Source organism: Anopheles funestus, chromosome X (assembly GCF_943734845.2).
Source record: "Anopheles funestus chromosome X, idAnoFuneDA-416_04, whole genome shotgun sequence".
NCBI classification, from domain to species: Eukaryota; Metazoa; Arthropoda; class Insecta; order Diptera; family Culicidae; genus Anopheles; species Anopheles funestus.
Window position 1 is genome coordinate 16,696,195 of NC_064597.1, and position 24,327 is coordinate 16,720,521.

The 24,327-nt window shown below is 43.4% G+C and overlaps 1 protein-coding gene across 3 annotated transcripts; it reads left to right on the forward strand.

Annotated features, from left to right (window-relative positions):
• The first annotated feature begins 2,274 nt into the window (after positions 1-2,274).
• On the forward strand, positions 2,275-24,257 carry LOC125764772 (uncharacterized). 3 transcript variants are annotated; one of them, XM_049429470.1, is made up of 9 exons: positions 2,277-3,268; positions 10,842-11,066; positions 14,198-14,410; positions 14,483-15,124; positions 15,189-15,368; positions 15,449-16,144; positions 16,427-17,042; positions 21,849-22,106; positions 22,186-24,257. In XM_049429470.1, the coding sequence occupies exons 1-9, from the start codon at positions 3,178-3,180 to the stop codon at positions 22,400-22,402; spliced, it is 3,138 nt and encodes a 1,045-aa protein (XP_049285427.1). In that variant the 5' UTR covers positions 2,277-3,177; the 3' UTR covers positions 22,403-24,257. The 3 variants fall into 3 exon arrangements, 2 of the variants coding, with proteins under 2 accessions (XP_049285344.1, XP_049285427.1); XR_007418492.1 differs by lacking the exon at positions 22,186-24,257 and adding an exon at positions 18,429-20,314 and having other exon boundaries at positions 2,275-3,268; positions 15,449-17,042; positions 21,849-21,947; XM_049429387.1 differs by having other exon boundaries at positions 2,276-3,268; positions 15,449-17,042.
• Positions 24,258-24,327: the final 70 nt, after the last annotated feature.

Sequence of the window (24,327 nt, forward strand, 5' to 3'; positions counted from 1 at the left end):
CCAACTCTCGCTCCGTTCCGGATGTGGGGTTAAGCACTGTGATGGTCCATGATTCATTCTCTTCCTCCACACGCTCAACTATCGAAGACATGGAATGGGTGAAAGCGTTCGAATAAGAATGTGCGGTATGTCAGAGGGTTTTTGTGTGATAGGAGCAGTTTGCTGGATTTAAGATGGGGAACAATATTGTTGTGTTTTGATGAGTTACTGTTAAATCCAAAGTGAATGGAGCTTTATGCTTACAGTAGAAAATCAGTGGAAGAACTGATGTATACAGTAGGTTATATAAGTTTAGTATAGTAGTTAATGTATCGTCCGTGTTCCAAAATGTCAAGAATTCGCCTTAATATCAGTTTCGAGAATATCACACTATTAAAATAGCACCAGACGACCATAATTTGCTAAAAGATTCTCACACAAAGTTAGCTGGAAATAACGAACCATCATTACCAACATTACATCTAGACTCGTCTTAACTCAAGTGCAGCCATTACTTTTCATCAACAATTCTCTTTCGTATGAGTTTGATGCGTTCTTCACCTTGACAGATGTTCTTACGAGCAAGATGGTGCCGGCGTTTTTCTGCGTACTCATTGTCAGCTGGCAGTGTGTGGTCCACTACGGTTGGGAAACATTCACGTGAGTGCATTGTAGACATTGGCTCGACAACTTGCTGCAATACGTGGTAGAAGGGGGAACTGTCTATAAAATTAAAAACAAAATTACTTAAATATAACAATATGTCATATGCAGGCGTCCTCCGAGTTACGACCCCCTCGAGATACTACGATTCGCAGATACGACGATTTTTATCTTATGGCAGTTTATAGTTGTTATTTTGCTCAAATTGTCAGTATTTATATTTTCACCGGCAACCGTTAAAAAATCATAGTCTTCACTGAATATAAAAATTAAATTGTTGGAATAAACTTATACATTCTCGATAAATATTTTAAGGAAATATTGAATAGATATTGAAAAGATTAATTAATGTACTATTCTAAACGATTTCTAGACTTCCTCTAGAATATTTGAATAAAGTTTTCGATTCTCTACGTATGGTTATATACGATACATTCTCGACTTAAGTCGATTTCGACTTACGCCCTGCTTCGGGCTCTTTTTTCGGTCCCAAATACAGTCGTAACTCGGGGGACGCCTGTATACACTACTTTGAACAACTCGTGCTGTAAAGTTTTAAATTCTCATCAAAAAAGGCAAGAACAGCTACATTCATAGTTTGCAGTGAAATTTAAAACGCGCATTACAATGCAAAACCGTCGATGTGCTCGAGTTTCTGCAGCTTTAACCTCCACAGCCACTTCACGCTGCTCGGAAACGGAGAAAGTAGTACGACCAAACAGAGTATGCGCAAAAAAAATGATCCAGATGAAAGCTACCAAGAAGTTGCTGAAGCAAACGGACGGAAGAGCGAACGCGTGAACCAAGTACCGCGGCAACAAGACGTATACCGAAGCGAGAAGGAGCTCCACAAGTTAGGCAGGGAAAGACAAAGTTAAGATCTAGTATTGCAATGGGTCCAACCTAGCCTGGGTGTGATATTGCTCATTCAACTACCGTTTTCTCTTCTCCCGTTTTCTACCATCTTGGCACGAACGCGTGAATCCGATACGCATCAGCATCGGCGCAAAACCTTTACGCCGGCAGTCCGGGCGTGAGTCGTCTCGCGAACCGCAACTCACCTTGCGCGCGTCCGGTGAGGATACTCACTCCTCACAGCTCACTTCGCATGTCTGTTTCGCTGCTACCCAGTGCGCTCCTTTGCCGTACTTTTGCTGCTATACGTTCGGTTCGCTCAGTTGCGCTCTTTCCAAACCAGCGTTTATTGGTTTGTAGCTTGTCTTTCCCTTTTCGTTTACTACTTCTTCGTCATAAAAGAAAGTTGCTGCCAGTTTGTGAGCGTACCAGGTTTGGGGGAAGTGAATGGGGATTGATGCGCAACGCAAGCCCACCTGTGCTCGATGTCGAGCTCAAGAAACCGGAATAGAGAGAGCGCACGTGTTTGTTGGTTAAAAATTGGGAGTTTGAAAGTGGGGAGGAATATGCGGTATTCTCTCACTCCCTGTCAGCCGATTCGTATGCGTACCGATTCGTTACGTTTTGTTGGCTAAGCTAACGGATCACCCGGCTCGGGAATGCCGCAATGCTGCCGCCTGGGAAGCAATCGGAAGTACGAAGAAATGGGTGGGAAGGAGTTGGAGAAAAATAACCTACAAACCGCGGAACAGGTACGTCGGGCGCAGAGCCAGCTACCAGCTTTCAGTAGGTTTGCTACAGCGACTCCAGCAGGACGCATAAACAGTTCGTTGGTACTGTGCAACGAGACGGTACCCCAGTACATTACAAGGCGGCGTAGACCAAACTTCGCATCGTGTCGTGTTGAGCGACGCGTAACTGACGAACGTTGGGCAGTGAAGGAAACAGGAGGTGTAACAGTAGAAAGGCGTAGGTGCACTGTGCCGTTCCAGACATTCCAAACTGCATCGTTTTGCAATTTGGATGTCACCGCACAGTGACTTTCACGGTGTGCTTAGTTATCGTCGTGTGTTGACATTTGCTAGAAAGTGTTCGAAGTAGTACAGGATACTGAGACATCCTGGTTTTGTTGTATGGTGTGTTTCCACACACACGCTACCTGTAGAAGGATACGTGCAGCGGGTATCAGTGTAGTGTAAAAAATTGTTTTGCAATATCGATAAGCTTTACCAGCTTGTTGAGGTGGTTTTTGCCTGTGTATGCATCTATTTGAAAAAAAAAGAAATTAGTGTAAATATAGCGTGATTGCTTCAATTCAAGCAGATCAAGTGTATAGGTGAAATGTGCTAAAGTTTGAAAGTGTTGAAGTGTGTCCACACAGCTCCGGAGTTCGGTGCCTACCAGACACCTACCGTACCAAGAACAGAAGACACTGCTTTGACGCGAGTGTTCCGGCAATCTTCCGTTTCTGGCCTCAATGTTTCTGCAAGCAACTGATTAACCTTACCTATCAACCAATCATACTTACCAAGCAACGCCCGGTCACGCAAGGGCGTTTCCGTGATCTAACGTGATCCCGGTGACGTTACGAAGCTGTCGAGTTCCTTTGGCTATTATCAAAGGATACGTGATTTCAACTTAACCGACCGAATAGAACGTAACAGCACAGCAAACACAAAAATGCTTCGTTGCCAGCAGCGAAGGTGCAACAGGCAGATTTTGTTACTACTGTTCAGCTGCATCTTTCTCTCTAGCACATATGCCGATGAAGGTAAGTGTGTACCAGCGTCACGTCACTTTACAATAGTAAAAGTTTGCTCCAAATCAGTTGCATTCGACTAGTATACCACTGGTGCTGGCAAGTACGCGATATCTAGGTATCTGGAGCTTGCAACCAACCAGCCCTGATTTCACACCCGTTTACCGCCCCGTACACGCGTGCTAGCGCGCAAAGAAGGAGAAAAGCAAAGCAGATAACGCTCATAACAAAAAGGGAATCGATTCGAAGTCCCGTAAGCAACTCCTGCAGTGGATGGAACTGACACGGTCGTTCCTGTACGGTTCCACACTCTACCGCACACCACCACCGCTACGATACCGCTATAATAACTAGCATGGATGCACAACAGGTTGTACTGGTTTTCGCTGATCATCCATTCGTACCGGTCATTCCGCATCATGCAGGGCACGCGAGAATGCGCCTATGAAAACTAGCTCACCATTTTGCACCATTTTCCTGTTTCTACGACCAAGGCCTTGACCTATATAAGAAAAACTCCTCCTTCACTCCCTCGAGAATTCAATCTCAGTGGAATAGAATCATTCTAGAACTGCATCTCATTCACCACCTGTATCAGCTCGTATTAGCTGTCATTTTGACAGGCGCGAAGTATACTATATACTTTCTATAACGGGTTTGTGTTGTGTCTGCAAATAGGGAACAGCCTAACTCTGCTTTGCTAAATCATACATTATAGTAAACGAATAGGTCAAAGCACAGCACTATTGAACATTCCGAGACGAAAGCAGCGAACCAAACCAACCAGTAAGCAACAGGTGTAACCAATGTTACACCCGTTATAAAGGAAATAAATTCATTCCACACATATTTCATATGAATTTATACGTTCATTACCACAGAGCTACATTATGTATCTGAGGCAGTCGGTTCCGTTTTGGATCTGCTGATTATCTACAAACTTTCACGCGTATTTCTCCAAATTGTTTTTGCTTTATCTATTCATCCATCACATCTGTTTTGTATTGCTCTGTTAGAATGGAACAGTTAATGAGGATTACGTCTTAGCATTCAGTTTTAAACGGCGTGTACGTATCTAAATTGCCTAAACGACAACCCTATTTCATTTCTTATAACAATGAAACTCATTATGTTTAAACGTTGATATAGTGTTACGACTGAGTTAGTTACATATTTTATTTTTATTTTGAAACGCAATTTTTGGATAATTTCAAAGCATGTTTCTCGTAACGGTAGTGGTATTTTTGGAGTTATTTTTTTACCAAATCTTCAAAACTATAAAGTTTCGTATAGTTTATCGTTATGATTACTAAAATATTATTTTAGAGCATTTTTAGTAACTATAAACGATGTATTTATTTCACACTGGGCAGGTATTTTTTATTGCCCAAGTAGTACTTTTCAATTAATTTCAAGTACTTTCAGTAATAAATTAGTAGTTGTACACATTTGTAGATTGAATGACAGATTCAACTTTCATGTTTGCGCATTTAAGTAGGTTGTACTTGGAGAGAATGAATGAAAATAAGTATAAAATTTTTTATGACATTCACTGTGTTAATAATTTCGGCAAGTGGGCTAGAACAAGTCCTGAGTTCACTTAAGGATAGGTGTCTGAAATCGTGAAAAACGAGTTTGGAGAAATTCTGAGTAACTTTGAGTAAGTACGCTATAACGAAGGAGTTACTTGATACGAAAACTCACCTTATTTCAATTGATAAGCAATGAGCAATAGAAGATTTACATCAATTGAATAGTTTGTTTTAAATTTAAAGTCTTTGCTTTATGCGAGTAGAAATGCAAACCTTCTTAATTTATCACATTGCTTAATACACAATGGCTGGCTTCATTGTTCTCTGTTATAATAATGCTTTATTCGATTTGGAGCACCGAATGTTTGATATTGCTAAGCTTTATTTTGTTTTTCCTTCCCTAATTTTGTCGGCCCCGTTTGTACGATACGGTTCGACAGGCAATTTCACTTTGGTCCGTTTTCCCGTAAGCTTCCCTGCCAGATGCTTTTATGCTCGCTGGGTTTCAATACAGCGCGAGAGAAAGAGAGAGACAAAGAGTTGAAAAAAGAAATGCTTCAAATTGGAAATAACTGTAATCCTACCGCAGGCGATGCTAATATACACTCTCTTTCACATAAACACGTACACACTTACACAAATATCGTGATGGGCACGTTAAACAGGTGGTTTACTGTGAGTTCCTTTGGGATCTGCTTTAATTTCCATGACCAACAAGATAAACTGAGCAAACGCTTCAAACTCTGCATACGAGTAGCGCGTATAAGTGTGTGTATCTTTTTTTTAACACAATTTTTGGTCAGTTTTTAAAGCAATCAACGAGTTGCAGAAGAAACCCAGGAAGGGAATGGTGACTCCGGTTGCATTTTGTTACGCTCCGGGGAAATACCACGGTGTCGAGGGATTACAGACGGTTTTGCTAATTAATAGTTCATTGCCTACTGTTAATTTATCCTCTCACTCTCTCCCAACGTTTACAAAAAAAAAGAAGAAAGGAATGACGGCAAATGCAAAGAAACAACATCAAAAACACACAACACGTGTAGTAGTGTAGTGGAATCAGTAAACCACAGGACTATTAAGCTTTTCTGTACCGTAAAGCGTGGCGTTCGAGGTTTCGCAACATTTACTTCCCAAACCGGTGCAGTCATCTTCTGCAGGTACCGCGTACTGGTGCCACCTTAGCAAACTTACGGTAAATTACGTTCGGCACGGTCTTTGCTTTGCCAACCGGCTGGATTCAGTTGTCGTGCCCATTTGTTTCTGTGTCGGCAATGATTTTCTTTTGCTATTTTTGTGCTGTTTTGTTACTGTCATTAGCCTGACAGTACGATTGACGGAATCGTTCTGGAGAAGTATATCGCGGTTACATCGAGCGCATTCGGATGTTGGAATGGTGACATGAGTCTATATGCATAAGATGGCGCTTCATTTTTCACGCAACAGTTGCATCTGAATCAGTGCATTGCATTCGAACGAGATGTCTGATGACTGTTGTGTTAGTATTGACATCAAGAGAAAGGTAAAGATCGAAGATGTCAAAGAGTTGACATAGATAGCATGATTGGAAGAGAACTCACAAGAGTTTTAAGGCTAACCAGAGCGTGTACTTTAGCCACCAGATAATGAGACATGTCATCCGGTTACTACAACTTGACAGATTACTTGCAAGTCCTGCCTCCCTGTTGGGAGTTCTGCTGACGGACAGATGACTGATGATGTTGACCGACAGGTGTAGCCTAGTATTACATTTCTTTTTGTACCTCGTTTGATCGCCAAGAAGAATTAAAAGTGCATTTTTTTATCTCTCTGGATGTTTTATAGTTTAAAGATCTAAGATGAGAACATCAACTAACTGGAGAAGTTATTTTAAGTACTTGTCGCATCATTTTATAAGAAACTCTTGTTGAATTCTGTGAATTTGTCTGGACAATGGAGATTGTCTAAATTGGAAGATTCGAAATTGGAAGAAGTACAGTTTTTTTCTTAATTCTTGACTTATATTTAATATTTAGTGTCTTTAAATACATCGAGAATTGACAATGAACCTCATCCTGAAACTTGCTAATGAAACCTCACCCTTCGTTTTGTGCTTTCTCTCATAAATCTTTCTGATCTTTCTGATTTGAATTTCCACTAAACAACACCAATCCTCGCACTGAAACAAAACACTTGTTTAGCTATTCGTCGTGAATCATCTCCCATCCGCTCAAGCTGCTACTCTGTACTTTGTAATCATCTCCAAAACATGACACCACATGCACTTTAACGGGTGTAGAACATATGGCAAATCGACACCGCCAAGTGGAGTCACCCCGTCTTTCAAACCGCCCCAGGGGCATCCGGTTACAACCACACATCCACACACACACACAGACACTAACCGTCAGATAGAGCTCCTCTGGCCATGCTTTTTTTATTCTTCTCTGCCTGGTTTCCCTGTTGTTCCCAGGATTGAATGCAAATATTGCAGCTTTCCCTGCTTTCACGTCCGACAAGTCTTTCGTGCGAAGAAAACTAGAGAACAGAAAAGCGAGAAAGGGAGAGAGAGAGAGAGAGCGCACGCGATGACAGAGAACGAAAGAGAGAAAGAGAGTCGGTTTCTTGTAGTGCATGTAAAACCATTCAAATATACTTTCACATTCCCTCGGTTCTTCATCGGTGTGTAAGTGCAGCCATGGTGAACTCCGAGCCGGTGACCAAAGGGTACGATTCAAGTTCAACCGAGGTTGGAATGTTTGGTGTTTTTGTTTTGCTGCTAAAAGGGTTTCTTGTTGTACGCTTTATTTTGATTCTCTCTAGCCTTTTCATTCCTTCCTTTACCGCTCGTTCGCGACTGTGTGTGTGTGTGCGTTTTTTTTTGTTTCCTCCTATTGTTTTCCATCCCTGTTCTTTCGCTGTACCCTGCCGTTCGTGCCGTTTGGCTTGAACTTTTAACTAGTTGCAGCTTCGTCGTTCTCGGATTCCACTCTCACTTTCTGGCGTGTGACTTTTTACCTTTTGCTGCGCACGTCTTGCCGCTTCGTTTCTCCTGTTTGCTCGCTGTAATTGATCTCTTTCTCTGGCTCTGTTTTCTTTCCTTCCCATTTTTTCTTCTTGCTCCAATCCATCCTCCCCACAACCAACTCTTCGTCCAGGTTCGATCACTTTTCCTTTTGTATGCAACGACAACAATGAGAAACTAGAGTCTAGAGCACGGTGCTGGAAGCTGCCATTACGGCACCAGAAAGTGCCAATATCACTTTCTCAGATGGCGGACTCAGCACCCCACATTCCCACACACTTTGGGGGATCGGTCGATGGAAGGAGCGGCCGCTGTGCCTAAAATTCCATTTTGCATTTTTTTTCTCTCCCCCTAGCTTTGCCAGCGCAGGCGTAGTATTATTGCGCGCTTTTTTGTTGTTGATGATTCGCCATTGTTGTGGTTCCGCTGTTGTATGGTGTCTTTGGAAAGTCGGAAGAAAGACAGAAGCTTGAAGGGTGTGGAGAAAAAAAACGCCACAAACAACATCATCGTGATCAGCTCACAAGGGGGCACTCCTGCTACATTGCGCACTGTCGTAGGGGGATCGCTAACGGTTAAAGGTGACGGTAGGTCGGAAAATGAAGATGGCATTGATGATTGGGGCAGTTAACCATTGCCGTTGCTAATCGTGTTAGGCCTCCCCCTGACACATTCTCTCACATGCTTGTTTCCCACTGTAGCTTAGGCAGGGGTGTAATTGATTTGTTTTCGTTTTTTTCTTCATATATATGATAGAAGGTCTACTAAAAGCAGACTTGGTTGCTTTCATTGGACAGTTCAGTCTCAGTTTAGCTGCAGTTTCTATTTTGGTGTATGATTTTTGCGTCCACAGTAAAGCACTCTTGCAAAACATCACAAGCCACACCGGACCGATGCCTCACACTAACGTTCCCACACAATCTCTTCATTTGGAGTAGATAAAATAAAAAAAATAAGTGCCCAAATAAAGGGTGGCTCGTTAACGAAAATAACACACCGTTTGGGCAGTTCACTTTCACCCGACCCGGAATGACAAACCGAAAACCAAATATGGTGGACGACAATGAAGTTTTGAAAGCTAGAGGACGCTTGCGAGCGAAAGTGAATCCGCACCGATCCAAACCATCCGTACCGGGCCGGGCCCACCGTGCAAACATTCCGGACCGGACGTTGCGCGGACACGACACACGCGCCAAACCCCTTTTAAGCAGCGTACCAACAAGCCAACTTCAAATGATCTTCCATTTGCCAGTCTGTTCAATGGCGGCTCCTTTTTTAGTGTCGTTTGGTTTGTTTTAGTGGGTGTTTTTCTTTCTTTCCCTTGCTCTATTTGCAAATATTGCACACATTACCGTGCATAGTATAGTATTTGGTTTGCTGAGGGTGATTGTTTTCGTGTGCACTTAGACTTGGACAAACTGAATCGGGCAAACTTCCATTTTTTCGAGCACAATAATATTACTACATCTTTATCTCTTCTTCTTAAACCTGTCTCAACTGACAACTATTGCACCTTAGGTGCGGTTGTTGGATGAATAATACCATAAAGTATGTAATAATTTTTTATTTTATATTTCTATTTGACTTTTGGTCCAGTCAAGTAACCAAGCATTTGATTAGTGACGGGAGATTTGAACACAATATTGCACACCTGCAGAGGAATAACACTATATCTTTAGTACTAGTTTGAATACTAAAAAAACATATAATTAGTACACTACTCTAAATATACGTAAATAACGCATCTACGAACACGATTCATTTGCGTGAAATCTGAAAGATGACAAAAGCACCAAAGTTGGATCGCCTGCAACGCATCACATATTAAATCCAGTTCAATCAATCTCATCGTTGCGTCCTTCATTTTATGTGTTTTAGTTCGTGTGTATGCGTCCTTTCCCCCCCCTTGTTATCCTCAGCCTATTTGCTCCGATTTAATGCCTTTAATCAGCGTCCACTTCAAAAAACGAAGCAATCCAAATTCGTATAAAACGCTTATTGCCGCTTTGCAAGATTCTCCAACAGGCTCCATTAAGTGCCGCTCCATCATCATCACCATCATCATCAGTGTGTAGAACAGGTTCCGCAAAGGGAGTTCGGTTTGGTTCTTTTTTTTTCGTTTGTTTCATTTCCTTCCCGTTTTTTTTTTTGTTCACCTTGTAGTCGCTCCGCTTTCACAAACAAGATCAAGCCTTCTTGACTTCCCCCGTGGGTTCGGGTTCCCTTCCCAAAGACGCCGGTGGGCGTGTGTGGCCAGTGGAGGGTGATGTCCTCTTTCACCTAGCGCTTCTTTAGCGCTTCGTATTTATTTTGATTGGCGTTGGAAACCGGATTTCCACCTGATCTTGTGGTTCGATTCGGATACACCGTAGGAATCAGAGCTGAAAGCGAGGAAGGAACGGGGAAAGGAAAATACAGAACTAACACGTTGCGCACATTGGTATGTAGGTCAGGTGGATTGTTGATTTTTATGCTGCTTGTTATAATCTTTTCATGCGTCTCCTGGCTACGTATGCAGCTGGACTGACCGGTATGATCTTCAATCAAATACGTACTTTTTCAGGCTTACCTTGTGGAGCTGTCAGTTTTGTCTGTTATAGCTGGATGCGCTTCTATGGTTTCGCGTGAAATATTTTACAAATAGAAGGTTTTTTTTCCTACTACTCTTTTTTGAGGTAGTAAACGTAACGGACAATGCAATAATCAAAGCGACATGAGAAGAATGATGATTAGAGTGAACAACTGTTATTGGTTAGTTGTACGGTATATTTCAGGTAACGGTGTACAACAATTTGAGATGAATGCTTGTACGAATCAAAACTATTGTACGAGGCTAATTAGTGTGTTACTTATGTCTACACGATGAGTTCTTATTTATATCGCTTTTCATGGTTGAAATTTAAAAGAAGAAAAAAACGTCGTCGAGCTGGCGGGCCACCGCCAACAGTACAAATGCTATCATCCATCTGCACCGTCAGATATTCACCATTAATTGTTGCTGTGTATGATAAAAGCTAATGCGTTCCTTTCACTGACTTTTCATTTCCAGAAGAAAGCTTCACTTCGGCCAGCCTGGTGGCGGGTACCGGAGCACTGACAAAGGTTTGCCCATTTCCGGGCGCACCGGCCCACGGCAGCGTACACTTCTCCGATGACTCACTGTCAAACAACACCGTGGCAACTTACTATTGTGAACGAGGCTTCGAGCTGCTCGGACCGTCCCGACGTGTTTGCATCGATGAACAGTGGATACCGGAGGGTATTCCCTTCTGCGGTAAGTAACCAACATTGACAAAGCATCCTTTGAGATATTCTTTCTATTTCTAATCTTTGAGTTATTCTTTTGGCCAAATTGATTGTCAGTTTGACAGCGAATGACCAGTGAACAAAATAGTACCAGCTATGAATTGTCAACTGCTAACATGTACGAGCAGCAGTGGGTCACTTGAATGAAATCTTACTAGCCAACGCTTACGTTTCCGTTTGTTTTTTTTTTCTTTTGGAATGTCTTTACAATTAATTCTCATTTCCTCAAACAAACTAAGACGCCATTCATAATAAATACAATTTCTTTCCTACTTTCCCCTTCGTTAACGCAAATCTACAATGGCATTTGCAGCCCTCAAAATGGTTAACAAATAGACGAAAGAAAACACACACTCGCACACACCGTTGCGCTGTGGCAACCGCGGCCGATGGAACAGAACAAAAGAGGCCACTTTCTTTTTTCTTTTCCTCAGCGCTCTCGCTCACTTGGAGCCAGTGTCAATGGGCACTGCCCTAGCGAACTTTGAAGGTGTGCATGTTTTTTTTATGTATCTTCATTCAAAACCCTACTTCTCTCTTTTCTTGTTTTCGGATGACGAGTCACACGGTGGACTCGTGGTCGAAAGAAATGCGCGGGTTCATCACTTCCACCGCAAAACCGCTGTGGCTCGTACAGGTTGGAAAGTTGACGATGTCTCCAAGAATTTCTCCTCTTTACACGCATCGCCACCACGAACATTAACACCGTGTGTCGCCATTGCGTGTTGGTGCGCTTAGCGATCATCGTGTCGTGTCAATATCCAAGTGAGCAAGTGACTGATGATGATGATGATGATGCCTCTGTTTGTGCGGAGTCTGGCCTCATGTTTGCACGCCTCCGTATAGATGCGTATGTGTGTGTGCTAAATTTGTCGCGCTTTCTTTCGCTTTCACCAGTCACATTCTTTTGCTCGGTGTGCGCACACGATCGGTGTCACGATGACGGCATAGACCTGTGCCCGACCTGGAAGAGTGCCTGAAGCAACCAAGCACGCGAATATGATTGCCGCGCCATTCACATTCAAGCTGCTCGTGTGGATCCTGATAGTACGTTTTGGGTCGCTTTCGAACCACGGTGCTGGTGGATTATCCGTGTGTACGAGTTGAAGGAACTTCAACGTACCGACTGCAAAATGGCCGCTTTCATAAGTGACGCACGATTAAGATAAGCGCTCTACCCGGTACTGCAGGTGCCTTGAACACGTGATAATTGAAATGTCACAATTCATCTCTCAATTCTGGCCACCTGCTAGAAGCTATAGCGTTCCTGTCGTATCTTGTATAATCGCAATTTCATACTCCACTTGTTTAAACCGGAAAGTGTCCTACACCGAACAGATCTTACGAAACCCTTACACAGTTTTACCACACGCACCTTTCTTTACGGGCGGAATTATACCTCTATTAGATCAGCAAAAGATCTGCTTGATAATTGATTTTCGTTTTCCCTACTTTTCGGTTTTGATTACGGCGTCCGTAGCTGTAACACACGTCGCCATTTTACACCCTCCCGGCCGGCCTATTTGCGGCGGTCGGCAGTGAGTACGGAAATTAACGGCATCTAGTTTGCGCGCTAGATTCACGCACCAAACAACCACGGCACGCAGCCGGATGAATGATTACTGATTTGTTTCTGTCGAATTTCGTTCCTCGCCGCCACATTCCATCCGCAGCGTACATATACCTCGATCCTAACTTATAAACGACGGGCGCAACACGATCAATCCTTCTTTCCTTTCCTGTACCAGTATTTTGTTTGCAACCTGTTGTGCTCCGGCAGCACAGTTTCAAGTGCTAAATAACACCGTTAAAAGAGAGATGAAGGAAAACCTCGCTACACCTACCAGCTACTCCTCTTCACATGCTTAGTGTTTTGTTTCGATCCGCACCTGGCGGCACCTCGTACTATACACTGGGCGCCGCTGTTGTTGGGCGATGTTTTTTTTTTGGGAAAACAGCAGTTCTTGTGCTTAATGGTTGATCGTGTGTACCGGAGAAGGAAAAGGCTGGCTCCAACAATTATGGCACGGTGTTACGTTCCGGGCGAGGATAATTAATGGATAATGGATACTCCTCCTTTTATTTCGAACACGCAGCATACAGAGCTACGAGAACAACCGCTTTACAACCGTGCAGTTTTATTTGGTTTTTCGGTTGTTCAGGTTTAAATTTCTTCATTTGCAGCTTGGGCGGGAATGCCGTCAACTGATAAAGCTGATAGTTATGGATAGACCATTTGACAGGTGGAATCGTCTTCGAGATATTGAGGACGCCCTTCAACCCGGTTTGCCAGTTGTACCTGTTCGTCTCGGTTGGGGTTCACTCCAGTTTTACGGTTATCTACAGCACCAAAACTAGATTGGGAAGATCAAATCCTCGCATCGCACACTAATCGTCGTTTAGTAAATGACTCTCGAGAAACTAACAAATACACACCAGACATCGTACGTCGGTCAAAGTAGATCACTTTAATCATTTACTATCATTATCAAGTCATTTATCATCGTTTTCGAGCATTATTCCAGATTCCAGGTTATAGAAATTCAATATCCAGTTAAGCGTTTTCGAATACTGAACGGCCTATAAGAGTTCAGAGGGAAAACAGGTCAATAGACCTCGTGAAGTGGTTAACAACAACCAAACAAAAACGCTCATATAAAAAGGAATCTATCAAAATACGCTGCGTTCCTGCGTACCGAGGCCAAACCAATTCATGGCCCTAATTGAGACGCATCTTAAATTGAATTCCATAAAAGGTTGTGTGCCGAAACGGGTTGTGACCCACTTGCTGCTCTTTTTTTTGTAAAAGGAAATAATACAATACCCCTTTTAAAGCTGTTAAACGGTACCGTCAGGGTGTATTGATTGAAAACGAATCGGAATGCTACGAGGGCGATAGCAAGGAGTACATGAGTTCCCAGGGTAGTGTACTACAGCTACTTATCTGAAGAGGTTTGAGGATGAGATTAAAATATTGCATCTTTACAAAACAATACCTTGATCTTTTATGTTTATAAACCTCAAAAAAGGGGAAACAAACTGATTGAAATTTCTGTTATATATGGATGCTATCACACGCTCGCCTTCTTCCATCCGCAGTATTAAACGTGGCAGCCGGTAAGGCTCCGATGCAAATCTCCACCGAAGCGTCTGGTATACCGCAGAAAGCAATCGATGGATCGACGTCTGCTTTCTTTTCGCCGGATACTTGTTCGTTGACGAAACCGGAACGTGTACCGTGGTGGTACGTAAATCTGTTGGAACCGTACATGGTGCAACTGGTGCGATTAGACTTCGGCAAGTCTTGCTGTGGTAAGTCGAACGTCGTCAGTGCGTAATGACGTTCCGGTAGACTCATCAATATCTTCTAACTGGTTGTGTTAGGTAAAGGCAAACCCGCCACCATTGTTGTACGCGTCGGTAATAACCGTCCCGACTTGGGGACGAATCCCATCTGCAATCGTTTCACCGGTACGCTCGAGGAAGGACAACCACTATTCCTGCCCTGCAATCCACCGATGCCGGGCGCGTTCGTCTCAGTGCATCTGGAGACAAATGCACCGAGCCAGTTGTCCATCTGTGAGGCGTTCGTGTACACCGATCAAGCCCTACCGATCGAACGATGTCCTGCGTTCCGTGATCAACCTCCCGGTGCGTCGGCATCGTACAATGGCAAGTGTTACATCTTCTACAGCCGACAGCCAGCGACGCTGCGAGACGCACTTGCCTTCTGTCGGGCACGCGGTGGCACACTGATTAACGAGAGCAATCCGGCACTGCAAGGATTCATTAGCTGGGAGCTGTGGCGTCGTCACCGTAGCGATACGTCCTCCCAATACTGGATGGGTGCAGTACGTGATGCGCAGGATCGCAACACTTGGAAATGGATTGGCGGCGAGGAGGTGTCGGTATCGTTCTGGAATCTGCCCGGTGGCGATGAGGATTGTGCACGATACGACGGTTCGAAGGGATGGCTGTGGAGTGATACGAACTGTAATACGCAGCTTAATTTTATCTGTCAACATCGTGAGTATCTCTGGTGGAAGGGGATGTTGTTACTGGGATACTGAGTGTTATACTTTCGTTACAGAACCTAAGGCTTGTGGCAGACCAGAACAACCGCCCAACTCGACCATGGTCGCGCCGAAAGGATTTGATGTGGGTGCGATCGTTGAATACAGCTGCGACGAAGGACATCTTCTGGTAGGACCACAGCAGCGTACCTGCCTTGAGACCGGCTTCTACAATGAGTTCCCACCTGTATGCAAATGTACGTAGGCAAACACGTTTTGCGATCATCTGCATATTCTGCATTCGTGCTCATTATCTTTATTTCACGCTTTCCTCTAGATATCGAGTGTGGATTGCCTGCTTCGATTCCGCATGGATATTACGATCTCATCAATGGTACGGTTGGCTACTTAAGCACGGTCATGTACCGATGTGCCGAAGGCTACGAGATGGTTGGACGTGCCGTGTTAATCTGTGACATTGATGAGCGTTGGAATGGACCACCACCACGCTGCGAGTTGATTGAATGTGATCCACTACCAACACTGTTCGCGAACGGTGTTATCGTGTCCTCCAACCAGACGGTCTATGGTACACGGGCAGAAGTGCACTGTAATCGTGGTTTTATCCCCGACGGTGAGCCGGAAATTGTTTGTACAGCAACCGGTCAGTGGAGTCATCCGTTGCCGAAGTGTGTACCCAATCCGGTCGACCATAACGAAGGTGCAGTAACAGTTCGCCCAAGCGTACTATCAACTGCGTCGAGCTCTTCGCGAGCACCTCCGGTATTGATCGTTTCACCCACGACACCTGCGTCGATCGGTGGCATTCCATCACGCCGTCAACCAACAGGTGGACGTCGCCCAGTCAGTACTGTCCGCTACTCCACACAAACTCCATCCCAGAGCAGTACCGTATCGGCCGCAGAGTCGACCACCTCCATCACGATCAATATGGCGGGACCGACGACGGCACAACCGAGCCACACCAGCAGTACCACCGAGTCGCCCATCTTCAGCATCGAGATCGATGATGGTACGGATGACGACAATAGCTATCTGCCGCATGACGGCCCTAACCGAAAGCATATAAACAGTAATGATGACTACTACTACCGCAAACCTAACCTTGAAGACGGCTTCAATGCCGGCAACGAAAATGACTACGATGACGACAACAACGACGACGACGACGATAACGACCACAACGCAAACAACGACGATCATCTACCGACCTTTGACGATAACTTTGACAGCCTCGAGGGCTTCTTCATCGGCACTAACGAAGATTACTCTCTTCCACCTCCTCCCCCCTCAGAAGTGCGACCCGGATCGATGGGTGAGGAAGCGGTACGGCCGTTCCGCCCACAACAACCGTCCGTCGTGATACTGTCCAAGGATCCAGCCGCCACGAAACCGGCCTCCCCGAAACCCACGATCTACGAACCAACCCATCCGCCCACGGTGGTAAGCGTAACGCCGCCCGCCCAAACCCACCGGCCACAAGTAACTGGCACGACGGGACGTCGTCCCGCCACGACGACGCGCGTCCGCAACCAGCATCCGAACCACGAGCAGGACGTACTGCTATCGCACCATCCGCAGGACAATGAAATACCGGGCAGTGTTAACATCCGGCAGGATCAATCGCCCAAGGTAAACGTACCGTTCGCAGTGAACAACGTGGACGATCTCGTACCGGCGGACGGTACCAACGGCAATGGCGGAAGCGACGGTCTGCTAACGAGCTTCGGTGGTACGAACGGCGGTACCGGTGGGTTGGGCAGTGCGGGCGGCAGCGGATCCGCAGCGGGCGACCGAAAGGAATCGAAGAACGCTAAACTGAACCTGGGCGCCATTGTGGCGCTCGGTGCGTTCGGTGGTTTCGTCTTCCTAGCCGCCGTCATCACGACCATCGTGATCGTCGTACGAAGGTGATTAACCGTGGCTGCCTACACGCAGACAAATGCTTGCACATAGTGCTTTACTTTGCGCTTTGCGTTTTGTTTTTTGTACCACACATCTTGTTGCAATTCGTTCAGGTTCCTTACTATATACAGGAAACACACACTCACACAATACACACAGTAAGCTACCACATGCAGACGTTACAATTGCTTGTCAATAAGAGCAAATTGTGTGTACTTACACACCTGTCACTACTTTTAAGCTTGTACTAAGGACACCAACATACACAAAGAGATGAGGCAATTACTCTCATGCTATCACACTCAACCTACACACAACAGACTATTACCTCACTTCAGCATCTTTCAATTATACTACCTTTATGGCCTTAATCATCCTTTTCCAGCAGAAGAGTTACCTATCGCACCCAATACATTATTGTTTCTAACTACTTGACAAAATTGACAGATGATAGGTTCATTCCGTCTACCTCTTTTTACTACGAGATAGATTCAAAAGTTGAGGCAGGAGTAAATACGAACAAATCTTCACCAAAACAAAATTTAAAAAAATAGTTTAATCCATTTTTACTACAAAGTTTTTATGAAGATATGTGTCTACTACTACTTTCACTATACGGCTTTTGTTTGGTTTATATGAGCATATGTCAATAGCCACTCCACATGTAGAGTTCTAATGAAAAATAGCTTTTTAATGTATTTTCTATATCCATTACGCTTGCTTTATCGGCTAACAAAACCTATTCCAAAGGTGATGGTGGTTATTGTACCGTGTTTTCATTTAAATAGCGCATGTTATGCATACTTAACTTATAATTTAACCATGTAAGTAGAGGGCATTAGTAGAGAAATTAGTCATTTATGTCTTTATGGGTTTCGTAGGTCTAGTTGTGTAGCACTATAGTTCGTAGTTTACGGTTCCCTTTTCTAAGACTAAGATTTCCAAGGTACTCAGGGGATTTATACTAGCAAAACTGATGCTTCTGCTACATTTTGGCTTATTACTGACACATGATAAATTACCACGAGAAAAATGTTGACACTTGCATGGCGCACAATAATTTTCTTTTGCTTACATGTGGCTACACATACACACAATCACGTTATATAACTGTTTCAAAGTCTTTTTCAAATTATTGTTGCTTTCCAGTTACTGTATGGAAATCGGAAAACAAACAACACCATGCAATCACACTCTTTTACTAGTTTAGCTTCACTGCCTAGTCAGTTAGCAGTGTTAATATCGCATCCCAATGATTATATTTTTCTTTTCTTTTTCCATGAATTTTGTCTTCCCCACATCTTGCTCCATTTTGTTACCAACGATGTCAAATAATTTTGCGATAAAAAAACACTCATGTGTCGAACATACGGAATCGGAATCGTGTGCAGAATGAACACGATCTACACAACAGCTAGAGTTCACAAAAAGAACACATTCTCGTACTCATAAGCGATGTTTGTTTTTTTTCCTTTTGTTTGATGCTTTTTCTATCTAAGTATAACTAGTAACATAATATTTATTCATCGTGGATTAAAGGAAACGTTTGTCAAAAAAAAACGCAAAGACTTAACAGTAGTAAATGAATAGTGAGTAAAGAATGCATTACTAGTAGACAGAATCTAATCCAAACACACGCCATGAAACAGATCATGCATCGTGACGAACGTATTTTGACAGATCGTACACATTACTAACGCCTTCGCTGGCAAACGTTTCACTAAGTGAACCGTCAACTGTGCTACCGTGTTGTAGTTTCCCGTTCGTTTGTAAATAACAAACGTCATCGATTTCCGATGTATATGCGGTAGGTCTAAACCAGCCCTTGACTGGTCCTAGACTGGCCCTTGACATGACATTGTGTGTCGAGCATTTTTGAAAGTTATTTAGAGGTAATCGACCGCGCTTTGTCATGGATACGAACCGAACGGGCGTAAAGTTGCTCGCAATTATTAGTATTGTATTTAGTATGCTTGCAAGCCACAATATCTTTTAGTGGCGTTTTGCAAAATAAAGAAGTAAAAAGTAAAAGAAGTAAATGCTCGATATTTTCTAGCTAGATTGTTGGCTGACCGCCAGGATTAGTATACAAATTTGAATGTTTTTTTTGCGCTCCTGTTTACTTACCGAACGGTAACCGATCGCTGCTGCACTTCCGATGAGCGAGTAACACGAGAATGTAGTTCAATCAATGTTCGCTGGTGAAATGGACGATAAGGAGAGCGTGAAGGGAAGGAGAATGTGCCGGTGATGGTGGTTGTGGTTGTGTTTTTGGTGCGTATCCTCCCTGTCTCCTTTCCCCATTTGTTATCGCTGCCACCAGTAACAAAGCAGTGACACTTATCGTGCCGAGTGCGTAGCTGCTCTCGTTAGGGGTCTCTTATCTTCCCAACCAACACCTACACCAGCATACCGATGGTACTATATCGTCTACACAGTCAACACACACAACCGAAGTATCAGACACACGGACCGAAGTAACGGCATCGACAGCATAACACGTAAAACAGCATATAAACGCACCAAACCGGCGATCGAGGATGCTCCAGAACTGGTACAGTGATCTTAAACGCGTCTCAGAAGTTGATACACTATGCTGTACGGAATAGTCTGTGACTGGCCACTAGCTGATGTTTGGAGGGACAAGTGCGTTCAACTACCGGGTGGATCGGGGGGTAGTGGTATACAGACACTGCTTGGGTTCGGTAGTACTAGTAGTGGTTCTGCAATGTCAACTGGTATACAAAGAAGACGGTGGAAATACAGACCACGGAACACGTACAGCCAAACGCAAAACCGCAAACCGCATGCTACAATGGCGGCTTTTGGACTCATTACAAATACTTATATTCATTACTACTATTACCACTCATATTACTACTACCATTATCATTACTTCTACTATAACTGCCATTACTAGTACTACCACTACTACCGCAATTACCCCCCAGTACTATGTATCGCTACCACTAGTAACAATCACCTTGCTACTAAAAAAACAACACGCAAACAATCAAAACTACTACCCAACACTGCAAGAAGTGCCATAATCCACTAGCAAACAACAAAAATCCAAAACAAAAATGGGCGCAAGTCTGCAAGAACCACACGATACAGTATGGCCAACTGAAAACCCAGTGTTGCGTGTGCAAGACAGAACAAAATCATCCAGAACCGCATAACGCGTTATCTACCAACTAACGTACTATTATCCACCAAACATCCAACCCACCAACAATACAAAACAACCAACCAACATGTGATAGGTCCCGTAAATGTAAGAGCTCATTCTTTTTTGTTTTTCGTCATTTGTTTGGCTTCATTGTTAGTTTTAGTTTTACACCGTTTAACCCAATCTGTTACACACTGTTTAGTTCGCTTACCTTTCCCCCCTCAAATTGCTGTTCGCCAACTCTGCTGAAAAGTGTGGCGTTCGTACCAAAAACAAAAAAACAGCCAACGTTTGCAAACGATTTTCTTCCATCCTTGTTCCAATTGAAAGACGAAGAAGAAAAGATACACCCTTACGCTTTCCATACCAAACACCACCATTACCAATCACTATCACCAACGAATAGTGCAAAACTTCTTTCCGGCAACTCTCTCCACACAACCCATCACAACCTACATCATATTAGCAGCTTCATCTATTGTTTTCACGCTGTTTTATATTCCTTCCTTCAAATGAAGACAAGCAGTTTCGTTTCTTGTGTGTGCTCTTTTTCGCAGATAGTATGTGTGTGATTGTGTCGTGGATACACTCCACAACTTGCAACTTCCAATGTGTGATTCCTCTTTATGGCTATTGGTTTACATTGGGAGAATGTTGCTGTCCGCGTACAAGCATCTCCGTCGCTCGTACATTCTTGCTAAGTATTTTTGTTAAAATTCTTGCCAAACTGAAGGAACGCAAAGACTATTTTGACGTGATGTTACTCAAAATTCTGTAGGGTAGTGTACATGGGATACCTGAGCGGTACTGGATATATCTAGCTATGCATGCAAGCAGCCACTAACCACCTGTTGAATGGTATTGAGCGAGAATCTTTCTCCGTTTGCTTTTACTTCAGAGCTGTATTAGACGCGAGAGGCTTTATGTGGGGTAGAAGGCAATAACAACAACCTTTAGTAATTTGGTCATGGTTAATGTTAACATGTTAATAGAATTTCATATCCCGCCGCGTGCATCAGTTTGCTTTTGGGTGTAGTATTAATCTTAGACACGCACACACTCACACACATCATCCAGGAGGTTTGAACTCGAATACCGCTTCAGCATTAGCTCAATATAAGGTCGAAACTGAAAAGCCATAAATTAAAGCAATTACCAAAGCGTAGTTCCTTCCTCTTAAAGTTTTGTAGCTGTTTCCATGTCGAGTTTGTTGTAGTCATATAAACAGGTGAAGCTGCTAATAGTAGCCAACGTATGTTTACCTATCTGCCTCAGCTAGTTCTTATTTTTACACTTCAACTCTTCACTATCTGTCAAACTACTACTATCATATCTAATCAGTATCTCATTTTGCTTGGAAAAGGATGGTAAGAAAATAGTTCGCAACGTATATTGGCATTTCAAGAAGAAGAACCCCCATATCAACTGTTACGTCTAGAAAAAAATTCACCTCTTCTCTCAAGTCTTTAGTTTTGTTTACAACTGCAATAGGAAACTAAATTACTTCATACTCTACTTACCACCACAATGAAAACTGTCACTTACAACAATGTTTTTTTTTCTTCTTCAATTTCTTTATATCTTTTCTTCTACATAACACTACTTCGTCCACTCTTTTCGACACTTTAAACTCGTGCAGAAATCGCACCTCAAATCAACACTATCGGCATCGTGCCTCACCGGACTGCAATACGGTCGCATCCTTTTCCAGCTCTAGCTCGGAGTCCCGTAACGGATTGAACCGCTACTACCGGCAGGCGTGGGAAAACCTACACGAATCTGCCTCGAAAAACCACAACCATTCCGGACTGAAGCGCAAAGAAACGATGGACGCACCGGTGAATCGGTCCCGATCGCGTGAAAACCTTGACGTGAGCAGATCACGCGAACTGGACAGGTATTTACAGGCAGCGCAGTATGCACTAAAGAACATCTCACTAATGATTGTTGCTGTTCTTCTTATTCGTTTTTTCCAGATCCCGGGAAAACCTGTCATCGGCACGAAGCCGCGATTACGGCCGGGACAGTATGGCACTGCGCGACGGCTCGGAGATGGTAGTGTCGGATGTGTGCGTGAAGGGCGAGAAGAAGCGGCACCATCACCATCACCACAAGAGCAGTCACCGGAATGATTTCCGTGAACCGAACATACTGGGCAGCGGTAATGGACGGCGCGAACATCGCCATTACTGACGCGGTAAAATGATCATCACCATCCGGATCGATGGATGTGCGCAACGCCACGAGGGCGATAGTCTCAGGCCGATTCGCGATATATAGGGAATGTAATGCGACACAGATGCGATGCGTTTTAGTAGACTGTTGGTGCGGATTATGCGTTTCTGTGTGGGTGCGCATGTGGGAGAGCACCAACAACCATCCTCAACCTCAAGATGCTGACAGCTGTCGACGGAATGGGTTGTTGTTTTTTTTCTTCGGTGCATTCCGCCAAACAGAGGCAGCGTAGAGTGCTGACCAATGAGCCAAGCTCAGCAAATGAAACAGGAGAGAAAAAAGTGTGTATGTATATGCATGTGTGTGCGTGTGTATGAAACAGAAAGAGTACTAGCCAAGGATAGTGCAGCACAGTGACGGGGCTTCACACATAACCACACCAATTGTTTTTGTTTCTATTTTAAGTAAGCGTATAACAGTATAACAGTGGATTTACTAAGAGACATTACCACAGTCAACATATTACTGGTTGTCTCCATATCTTTTGTGTATTACATTCCACAACGCACCATTTTTCTTTGTTGTTTTTATAGGGCATACCAATTCCATACCCTAGTCCCTAGTTCCTTCAATACTCCCTCCCTCCCCAACTTCACAAGTAGAAGTAAATCCTTAATGCCCGTTTTGTGGAACAGCGTGAAGTGCGGCGAAGCACTGCTAATGGTGAGAGTACTAACAAACGTAATAGATAAGTAAGGCGAACGTTTAGAACTTGTAGTAAGTGGTTCGACCCGATCGTCCGACAAACTGTCATTCGTTAATTTTACAACATGGTGGATGGAAATGGAAGTGATTGAACGAAGGTTACAACGCAAGTCCCAGTATCAACGTATTTGTAATTATAACCTAGTATCACGAATTTATCGGATAAATGTAGTAGAGCTATTATGTATATGAACAATGGTTTGTAAAGGTTTTCTTAGTATTTCTTCAATCCCATCCTCCTAAACTATCCTTAAATTTTGTTTGTTGCTTGGTCTAGCTTTCATCATCGTAAACGTTCGTGAAACCATTTTGACCACGTTTAGTATAGTTGATTTAGCATCTCCAGTTCTAGACGCGGTTGACATGTTTTCCATCATTCCTCATGAAAAAAACGTATCCTTTCCTTTCTTTTTGTTATAGGACCTTTTATAAAAAGAGAGATTTGTTACCTAATCTTACTCTTATTCCAACGCTTTCAGTCTCTCCCTTTGTCCTACAATATCTGTATGTACATACACTAACACTGACAAATTAGACAGTTCCACCACCACACAACCCTGGTTACATTTTCGCATTCGCAAAATGTCCGTACTACTCTTTTTTCCGTTACTGTACGGTGAAAGGAAGATAAAAAAACGCATTTTAAATAATAAGGGAACGTAATTCGAAACATGGCCTTAACAAAAAAACGCACATACAAAACAATAATAAGAAGCGGTAAGGGACCAAGCTCAAGGAAGTATGTACGGGAGAGAAGCGCTCAACTAAGTAAGCCGAAGGACAAGACAATTTAAGTGGCAATATGATGTTCTAGTTAACCTATTTTTAGTCGCAGTTTAGCATTGGGTTAAGCGAAAGCAATAGGGATTTGTTTCTATTTTGCAATAATGCGAACGGGTGAAGCCGAACGGTTTAGCAACGCGGCAACAAGCTTTTGCTGGTTCGAATTTAGTCGATATAGGGGAAAAACACGTTGCATAACTGCTGTTGGTAGTTTGTAGGTTTTTGCTAGACGTTTGATTTTGTTATATACCGTACTTGAATAATCGTAACGTTCGGTGGGAAAAGTGTGTTATTTTTACAAATAAACATTATCAATGTTGCTATACTAATATGTTTGTGTGTTTTGAAAGGATACGAAAAGAAATTATAATACATAATTATAACAAGTAAACAAT

What these genes read in the sequence shown, in the direction of transcription:
- LOC125764772 (XM_049429387.1), top strand. Translation starts at nt 3,178, where the DNA reads ATGCTTCGTTGCCAGCAGCGAAGGTGCAACAGGCAGATTTTGTTACTA. An exon ending in CTTCGGCAAGTCTTGCTGTG is followed by an intron (nt 14,411 to 14,482) that starts GTAAGTCGAACG and finishes TGGTTGTGTTAG; the next exon opens with GTAAAGGCAAACCCGCCACC. An exon ending in AGATCACGCGAACTGGACAG is followed by an intron (nt 22,107 to 22,185) that starts GTATTTACAGGC and finishes CGTTTTTTCCAG; the next exon opens with ATCCCGGGAAAACCTGTCAT.